The sequence below is a fragment of the Hipposideros armiger genome, unplaced genomic scaffold (genome assembly GCF_001890085.2).
Source record: "Hipposideros armiger isolate ML-2016 unplaced genomic scaffold, ASM189008v1 scaffold_110, whole genome shotgun sequence".
Taxonomy (NCBI): domain Eukaryota; kingdom Metazoa; phylum Chordata; class Mammalia; order Chiroptera; family Hipposideridae; genus Hipposideros; species Hipposideros armiger.
This window is the reverse complement of record NW_017731460.1, coordinates 2,651,816-2,661,877: the sequence shown is the minus strand read 5'-3', so window position 1 is coordinate 2,661,877 and position 10,062 is coordinate 2,651,816. Positions and strand designations below refer to the sequence as shown.

General features: G+C 47.1%; 1 protein-coding gene across 1 annotated transcript in view; it reads right to left on the bottom strand.

Moving 5' to 3' along the window:
- FEM1B (fem-1 homolog B) overlaps nt 1–4,797 on the bottom strand; it is a 16,746-nt gene extending 11,949 nt beyond the window's left edge. Inside the window, exon 1 of the mRNA XM_019647290.1 lies at nt 3,890–4,797. Within this exon, the coding sequence (XP_019502835.1) occupies nt 3,890–4,137 (248 nt within the window). The 5' untranslated portion in view covers nt 4,138–4,797. The remainder of the gene's footprint in view (nt 1–3,889) is intronic.
- Between the last annotated feature and the right edge of the window lie 5,265 nt (nt 4,798–10,062).

Genomic DNA, 10,062 nt, shown 5'->3' with positions numbered 1-10,062 from the left:
AACTTGGGCCAGTGAAGCAACGTCCTCCACAACTAGACTGAAGAACAAAAGGACAGCAACTTGTCTGTTCCCCTTCCCCCAATTCCCCAGCACTGTTCCATCCCCCCAATTCCCCAATAAAAATAAAAAAATAAAAAATAAAAAAATAATAAAAATAAAAAAAGTATTAGTGGAGCACTGACTTTAAAAGTAAGAACACTCAACAAAAAACCTCACAATTCCCCATTCCCAGAGGTCCTGTTCTCCTTCCCATCCATGTCAGCAAACCTCTTCTACCTCAGGGGTTCCTAGAAGTTCTGCACAGAGCAGTCAGGCTCTCAGAACTCAAGCCAGCACTATATTCCATGGTCACATGACAACTCCCCTTTGTTCTGTTCCATTTCTATAACATTCTTAACATCTTTCCATTTTCCAACTAAAGGTTCTTCTTTCATTCCCACTCATGTAACTTGTCTTCTTGTCCACTCATCTATGTCAATTTTGGCCTTCACATATTAAGCCATAACTAAAATAATATTAAATGTTACTCCTAAAAATATAAACAAGGATTCAAGTATCATCATTTAATCTAGTTGAGTGGTCCCTTACCCCTTGAAGCTCTATTATGAATCCACTTTTGTTTCTTAGGGTATTATGAAAGTTTTTAGACAGAACAGACTTTTAAAAAATTTTTAATGGTATTTTAATATTTCTCTGTCTCTGTCTCACACACACACACACACACACACACACACACACACACACACAAAATGTACTACATCAAACCCATAATTACTGTTACTTAGGGTAAAGCTAAGAAGTAAGACTTTAAAAACACTAATAATCTACTTCAGCATGCACAGAGAACCTGTATGTCTCCACCTGGCCATGTGTCTCAAGTGTCAATGGAATCTACAGATGGGGGTGTTTAGCTAAATGCCTCAAAACCAGCCTCTAAGGGATGAGTAAGCTTCATATTGTGAACACCTCACTCAAACTAACATTTTCACAATATCTGGAATGAATACAAAGTGAAATCGTGACATTTGCAAAAAACAGTCTATCTAGCTCTGAAATGCCAAGATGACTGGGATAAACTGCAAAAATAATCTCAGAGTGCTGTGAATGGGCAGAAAGATGGCTATGAACTACAATTCTCTTGTTAATTGATTGGTAAGCTCTTCAAAAGTAGAAACTTTTTGCTGTTTCTTCCACACAATATGGCACAGGGCTAGGCCCATTCTAGACATTTAATAAATAAATACTAAAATACTTTAACATAGCAGCTAATAAGTTCATAATTGTAATAATCCATAAACAAAATATTCAAAAAGGCTCAAACGAAATCACAAATGATATGTTTTCAGTTGCAGTCTCTCCAGTCTGACTTTTTTTTTTAACATTTTTATTGGGGAATTGGGGGATGGGAACAGTGCTGGGGAATTGGGGAAAGGGGAACAGACAAGTTGCTGTCTTTTTATTCTTCAGTCTAGTTGTGGAGGACGCTTGCTTCACTGGCCCAAGTTGGCACCATCATTGCGCTCTTCCCGGGCGAGGCAGATCAGTCACAGGCTTCTGGACGGCCGCTCACGGTGGCTGCTGGCCGCTCACGCTGGCTGCTGGCTACATACGGTAGCCCATGGCAACCCACTGCAGCAGGGGTTGCAGCCTACGCTATCACTGGCGACTCATGGCAGCCCAGCTCCAGGTTGAGCTGTTGTTCAGCATCTTAGCTGTAGAGGGCAGCGTCACTGGCCCTCATCGTGGGATCCGAACCGGGGCTCTCTGGCATCCCAAACCAGTTCTTAACCAACGTGCCACTTGGCCGGCCCCAGTATGACTCTTGATATTTTACACAAGGATCATCAAAATCTGGCCTCCACCTCTCTCCAGTCTCCCACAATCTCCTTCTTAATCTCCCCGGCTTGAATCCCTTCCTGCAACTGCCCTGAAACACTTATCATCGCAAGTGCACCATCTTGCTGCCCCTCTTCTTCAATTCCTACCATCCTTTAAAGATGTCTGGCTGTGAAAATTTCCCTAATTCCCCCAGGCAAAGCTAAGCACTTCCAGTTCCTGTGCCCCTCCTCAGTAGCCCCCCAAAAATTGTATAATCCTAAATGGCACAGCATCTGCAATTAATCATTGATATAGCTATTTCTCCACCCCTCACGCCAACTAGACTGTCCTCCTCTACAGTAGAAACAGTATGCTATTCATCTCTGTATACCCAATACCTACCACAGAGCCTGGCACACAGTAGGTGTTCAATAAATGTTTGCTCACTGAACCCCTTGATTTCACTGGCCAGTGCAGATTACTGGGCAAGGAGAGCCAGTAATATAGGCTCAATGCTACATTTCTAGTCATTTCAGATTCTTTTAATTACAACCTCAAAATACTTTTTTCTTTGATGGTTAAGAAACATAGCAATAAGCACAACTTTTCCAAATGCTTTAGAAAACTGTTTTCTCACCACTATTCTCCTCATCCAAATAGGCCTTAGCAAGCCCCTTACAGCACTGTTCCCAGCAGCTGTTTTTGCAGAGATTCATATCTCAATCGATGCATGTGCCTATACAACTGGAATGGTGCTGGAAGTTCAGGGGTCATTCCGCTTCACTCCTCCTCTGGGTATAGAAAAGGCTGTGGGAATGCAGTGAGCTACAGAAAGGACACAGAAGCCAGTGGGGGAAAGTAAACATAAATCGGGTTGCCATCTTTGGTCAACATGAAAAACACTGTCTTCTTAGTGTCTAGAGAGATGGTACCGGAGATTAACCATCACCTGTGGGCTATCATTTCATTAAAATGTAATACTCTAAAATATTTCCCTCTCATCTAAAGAAAAAGCCTTTATTATTTAAACCTAAAAATGAATCAATCAAATTTCAACAATGCCTTAGTCATCCTCAAGAAATGATTTTTAAATCAGGTTTTAACCAAGCAGTTTTCAATCACCAAAACTAGAGATACATATTTTTATGCTTGGACATTTACCTCAAAAGAAAATGTCAGAATAGCTTATGTACTGGCAGAAGTCAATAAAAACAATTGCAATCAATGAAGCAAAATCTTTATGGGTTGTAAGCTGTAAAATATTTATAATCTTTCAGCACATAAAAGAGGACGTCAAATCTACAAATCTGGTTCAACATCATCATACCTAAAAATATGTACAATTAAACCCAAAGGGCAAATTTTAACTATATGATAATATGAATTTCTGAACTCCCCACCTCAAATAACAGTCAATTATCAATCTTCCCCACAATATCACAGGATAACATGTAATGTAACAACGGCACCATCTCCTACACCCGGTCCAGTACCATTTTTGAAGTCAACATATCTACCCCCCAGCAATGTGGAAGAGTCAGAATCATGTCTGGGGATGTCTGTGTAACAATCCCTCGAGAGGCTGGAACTGCTGCTAGTTCTAAAGACTTATTTTGACATTAAGGCCCCAGCTACCTACTAAGGGCTTTATCATTTGAAGGGGTAAAAACTGGTTGGCCAAATAACTCTTCGGAAGTCTTCAATGTTAATTGCTAACCTCGTTCATGTCTGATCTCGGTTACAACCTCCGAACCGATAAAGGTAAAACTTGAAAAGGCAGCCACCTCCTCTGTCATGCTCGTTCACAGACCAAAGAATACCTATTAGACATCAAGATAGAGGGTGTGGCTATTTACCTAGAGAGGGAATAAGACGTAGGGGCTGGTGAGGATGAACACCAAAGCATGCGATGGAGTACCAGTCCTGGACGATGAAGTGGGCATTAATGGGACAGGAGGGGGTACAAAAAGGGAGAAGTGATACCTCCATGAAGAGAGTGAAGGAGGGTAGGATTCGTGAAGTGGCAGGTCCGCGAGCGTGGGAGTGGAGGCTGGAGTTGGGTTGTACCTACCCGTCGAAGCGGACGGTGCCAGTCTGCTGAGTCTGCACCCGGTAATGTTCTAACAGCAAGCGCACCACCTTGGCGTGGCCATTGCGGGCTGCGATGATGAGGGGCGTGGAGCGCTGCCCTCCCTGCTGACTGACATAGCCGAGCAGATAGCGGATGTCGCTTTCAGACCGGTTCAGAAGCAAGGCGGCCAGGGTCAGCACCTTGCCCTCGCTGGCCGCCTTGTATACATAGCCAGCCAGGCCCTCCATGGCCGCCGCCAACTCCAACACCCGTTTGGTCGCCACCGCTGCTGCTGCCTTGCGCCCCCGGAGGCCGCGTTCGCCAGCGCTTCAAACGTGGGCCCTCGCAGCCCATTCAACAGGGCGCCGTCGCCGCCGCGCCCAAGCAGCTGTGCGGCCCGGGGAGGGCGGAGAGGCGGAGGTGGCCGACTGCCGTCCGGGGCACGTCCGCGACCCAGCGCCGGCAGGGAGGAGGACGGTCAGGGCCGCCCCCAAGGCCCCAGGCGCGGGCCCTGGGCCGAGGGGACCTCCATGGCGGCCTCTGTCCCGGGCCTCAGGCGGGACCCCTCCTTCCTGCGGGCTGCGACAGGCGCGTGCCCGAGCTACGGGTCGCCGGTGAGGTCCCAAGAGGGCCGCGCGCGGCCCGAATGGCGAATGATGGGCGCGTCTCACCCGATCCGGCCCGCAGGGCCTAAGTCCTGAAACTGCCTCCGCCTCCGCTCTCCGACCTCCCTAGCAGAAGGAAACCCGCAGGCCCTCGCCCACCGGAGCTCAGAAGTGCCAGACGCTGTTGATGGCTTCGAGGTCCACGCCTGTAGGGGTTGGGAAGGTGGGCCGGAGCAATGCGGAACGCTCCCACGGCAGCAGCCCCCGACCTCGGGGCGGGGAGGAAGGCGAGCCTCCGCAGGCAGGGCCGGGGAGAGGGGAGGGTGCGAGCGGGAGAGATGGTTAAGTGAGGTGTCTCTTCTAAAGCCGACCGGCCAGAAACCGAGACCTTCGTGAAGAAAGGTTCTGCTGCGCAAAACTGCCCATCCCCAATTCGGGCCTGGATGTCCTCAATGCCCTTGACGTCTGGAGCCTCCCCCTCGCCCCACACGGCCCTGGGGGTCCCAAGCCAGGGATGGGGACAGAGTGAGGGCACTGAACCGTTGCTATCGGTGGGCTTGGAGGCCGTCCCCATTTCACCATAGACGGTGGGGTGACTTCCCCCTCGGCCCCTGATTGCGGGCCCAGGGAGGGGGTTTTGTGCACCAGCAGGGTCCGTAGTTGGAAAAGGGAGGCTTCTCTGAACCCCGGAATTGTGGGGTGACTGAGGGCCACCGCACAAGGCTCTGAGAACAGACTGGAACCCCGACCTGTCCTCCCTGGAGAGCGGAATTAAGTGTGTGAGAAAGGTCTGGGTAGAAGGGGAACTGCTCCAGGTGGGAAGGGGCAAGGTGTCCTGGGAAGGAAGGTGATGTCTGTATTCAGACACAGGAGGACTAATCCTGAGCCTGACAAAACCTCCATTTACTCCATACCTCAGAAGATTGTTAGGATTTGAAAAGATCATTCATCCAACGAATGCTATGCTAGAAATCTACTATGTGCCAGGCTCTGCTTGGCGCCGGGGATTCAGTGATAGACCAGCAAGTGCCTTCCCTTCAGGGGCTTGCATTGTCGGGAAAACAAACAATAAACAAGTAAACAAATGACGGATAAGATTAGTGGTATTATTGTTACCAGCCAACCCAGCAGCACCCCCACCGCTGAGAAACTTTTAAGTGTTCTTTCCTGTAGAAATGTTAAGTATGGAAATGTTAGGTCTCCTCCCTAGTTTCTTAGTTTCTTAGCCCTTGGCTTTGATTACTCTTCTCATCAGTCTGTGAATCCTAGGCTAAAGATTGCTCCTAGCCTGAATCCTAGAATTCATCTATCCCCCTGCTTCTTGATTGCTTTGTAAATCAGTTTCTGAATCCTAAACAATGTCTCCCACCCCTGCTTCAGATAACTACTTGAAAGCCTGTGACTTTCTAATATCCCCCAAGCCAGTAACCTAAATGCCAAACCCATTCTGGGCCCAGACAACTGATGCCACCTGAGTAACAGGCTGAATGGCCATAGGCTTCATGAGAGCTAACAAGTTTATTAATTAAAATCTATTTTTTCTCATTCAGGGACCTTGGGGATACAGAGGATACCCCAACAAGATTGCCAGTCACAACCAAAGAAGCCAACACTGTCTTCCAGGCAGAGCTCAAGACCTCTTCCTCTCATCTGAGATCACCTAGGGTGAGAGTTCTGTGAATCCCCCAATAGGCAGGGACAGCTCTACACCCCTGCCCAGCAGGAAGCAGATACAGAAGAAGAGACCTCCTGTCCCTCAATTTCCCATAGAGGTTTAAATGGGGATCACGTCTCTCAAGGGGAAAACTAGGCAGGCAGTTAGAGGCAGGCATTGAATCTCTGCATTCCTGCACATCCCACAGAGTGCGACTAGACCACCAAGGGGACATCCCCTCTACACTGAAAACTCCCCTTTGTATTATAATTACCTACCCCTGCGGGAAAACAAATGGGCACAAAATACCCAACTGGATCAGACCAGTCACTCGCACCTGTGCAGTACCTGTCAATCACAGGTGCCAACCAAGTGGTCCCGCCCATAGTGGAACAACCCATTCTAGAGAAAGGGGATAAAAACTCCAAGTCCTGGGAAGTCCGCCCCTTTTTTGGTTGCCTTGCTCTTTTTGACCACCTCTTCCCTTTTTTAGCCTTTTGAGCCTCCCCTTTGCGTGTGGCCGCTCCAAACTCTTTGGAATGTAATTTCTCTTCTAATAATGGGCCCTTGAGTCATTCTCTACTGCTTGGGCCCACTTCTACTTCTTTGAAATGTACTATCTCTTCAAATAAACTACTTTTTCAGCACTTTACTCCAGCATCTCGTTCAATTCTTTGCTCGAGTTGCCAAGGACCTGGACTTTGCGCCGAGAAGGGCCCACTTTCCGCCAACATTACTATTTGCTATGAAGCAAATGAAATGGAGTGATAGGGAGGCGGATTAATTTAGTGTGGGTGGTCAGTCAAGACTTCCATGACAGGTAACAAGAACAGAGGATATTCTAGGCAGAGGGAATAGCTAGTCCAAAAGCCCTAAGGAGGGAACAGCCTTGATGATCTTAGAAACAAAGGTCAGCATGGCTGCAGCAAAGGGGGCCATAGGAGATGAAGTGAACGGGGTACAGGACATGCTAGGGCCTAATAATCCATGGTAAAGTTGTTAGATTCTACCCTTAAAAGTGTGATGGGGGCATTTTAAGAGTTTTAAACAGGAGAGTGACAAGATATAATTTATGTTTTTAAAAAGATCACTGGCTGCTGTGTGAAGAATAAACTCTAGAAGGCAAGAGTGCAAGCAGGAAGGCCATTAAAGAGAAAAGGTGTTGGACTAGGATTGTAGGAATGGCGCTGATGGAGCTGCTGGGGCAGTCACAAAAAGTACAAGCTCAATATGGAAGTCACCTCCTCCCCCACACACCTCCACCCTTTCACCACCACTCCCACCCAAAGGATAATATCCACCATAGAGAAAGAACAAATGCATGTATTTGACCGCCAGGGGCCAGGTTAGGCTCAACAGATTTACATAAATTATTTTATTTGAACCCCACTACTTCCAATCCTAGTTAGTGAAAGCCCCACCAGCCATTGGTGGGAGTTTGGGTCACTTCTCAAATTCTCTGTTCCATTCTGCAACATGACTTGACCTATTTGCAGATCCCTACACAAACATTATCCCCATCCCCTTACCATATTAAAAACAACATTGGAAATGAGAGCTGAAGATGAGTTTCTACTGGTAGAGTGTCTGAAATAGCTCGTGGAAAAGAGGCGGAAGCTGGTTGGTTTCATTCTAGGGCTTCAGAGTTAGAAAGAAATCCACTTCTGGTCAGGCTGACCCAGGTTTGTGTTTGTTTTTGTTTTGCCTCTGGGGACTTGGCAGTGATACATTCGGATGTGTAACTTGGGAGCTCTCTTCCAATTGAATTCCTATCCTGGCTATGTAGAGCAACCAGGCCTTCTCCTCCTTCATTTCCCCTCCCCTCCCCTCCCTTCTTCTTCTTCTTCCTCTTCCTCTTCCTCTTCCTCTTTCTCTCTCTCTCTCTCTCTCTCTCTCTCTCTCTCTCTCTCTCTCTCCTCTCTCTCATTCCCTCTCTCTCTCTCTCTTTCTCCCTCCCCATCCCCCTTCTCATAGCCCTTGCCCTGCATCATTCTTTTTCCATCTGACTTTTTGAAGAAGGTGATCTAGCCACAAACCCCTTCCTCCCTTCAGTTTTGTTTTCTAAAGGAAACCCAATTCATCCAGCTATTCATTGCTGAATAAGAGATTCCCTTCTTCCTCCTCTTGCCCTTTTTAGATAACCTAGGGTTCATCCTAGTGCTGACACCCCAATTCAGTGGTGTGACTGGGTGGGTGCTAGGAGGGGTGATTGGACCAAGAGTCATGCTAGAAAAGGGCCCAGAACTTATACTGCATGGCCTCCTCCCCCAGATTGGAATACACTTCTGCTCCAGCAGCCGAAGGTCAGGAGCCTTGAGCTGCTCTTTTCTTCAACAGTTATCACAGTTGCCTAGTATAGGGTTATGGAATCCCTTGGTTGCTCAATAGCCATTGGCTGACTGGAGACTGTTTGCTTGCCTCTATTTACCTGGGCTTGGCGGTGACTTGTCTGTAGTTGGGTTGTGCAAACCTGAGGAGACAATGTGTAAACAGGATAAGGCTGCTTTCCCCAAGGCCAAAGCCCAGAAATAGTTCCTTGTCCTTCTGACCTATTCCCCTTGACAGAAAGCCTCTGAGCAAATGAACAATAGTAAAATATAACTGCAGGTAGTTATATTGTGATGGGGATTGATTTGCTGATAACAAAAAACTGCAACCTTCTACCTGGATCAAAGACAGGACCAACCTCCAAGCGCTTTGCTTCCCAGGGGTTGGGAGGTCCAGCAGGATGAGCTGTACCTTCCATGGAGCTCTCCTTTTTCCAAACCAGGCAAGCCCAGCCTTACAGCTCTGAGTCAGTGGGGTTTCTCAGGTTTATACAAAGTGCATGCAAGATGTCGTTTTGGAGCACCAGTAAAGATATTTGTTTTACTCCTATAAACCTCCCAATACTTTAATGGAAGAGGTTGACCCCTGGTGTTGAACAGATTGGGGTTGGACTCCCTTCTCTATGGGCTAGCTGTGGCCTTGGGCAAGTTCCTTAATCTGTACAATGGAGTTAATACATACTTTCATTATTCATCCTAGAGATCTTCTTTGATTTTGCCCTGAACTCTCTACCACTTTACACCTCTCATGGGACCCTTACCTCTTTCTAATATTAACTAATGTCTGTACAGCACTTTATAGTCTACAAAACACTTTCGGATCCACCTATTCCAGCCCCCTCCTCCTAAGTGTCTTAACCACCCTTCTAACTGGGGAGGCACGGAGCATGGTGGCTCAGCACCCAAGCTCTGGAATCCCCTCTGCCAGCATTCCAGGTACATCGCTCGCTTGTTAGCTGCGTGACTGACTCAGGACAAGTTGCTTATTTAATTTCACATCTGTCTCATTTGTGAAATAGGGATAATAATAGTGCCTCTCCAACCTGGTTGCTGTGAGGGTTGAATGAGATGCACACACACACACACACACACACACACACACACACACAGAGCAAGCAACTCAGTAAGTCTTGGCTGTTATCATTATCTCATTAGATCTCGCCCCAAACCCTGTGGGAATAAACAAAGCAAATCAGTTCTGTCATCAGTAAAAATGAGTTTAAACCTGATAACCTCTAAGCTTTCTTCCAGCTCCATCAATCAGGCTCTAATTCTACCGTGAGTCACAGTTATTTATGGGCACATCTTGGCTTTTCTAGGCTGTAGCAACTTCCTAAAGGCCCAGCCCTTAACAGACAGACCAGTAGGCTATCCTGCCAGGCCGATGCTAAAATGTAACAATAGTCCCTGCCTCATCCAGGCATTGGGATGAACAAACAAGAAATTCCTGTATAGCATTTAGCACAATGCCTGGCACTAACTAAGCTCCTAATAAAACATAGTTCATATTGTCCCATCTCCATCATGGTTGTTAAAAACATAGATTCTGGAGCCACACTGTCTGAGTTCATCCTAGTGCTGACCTGT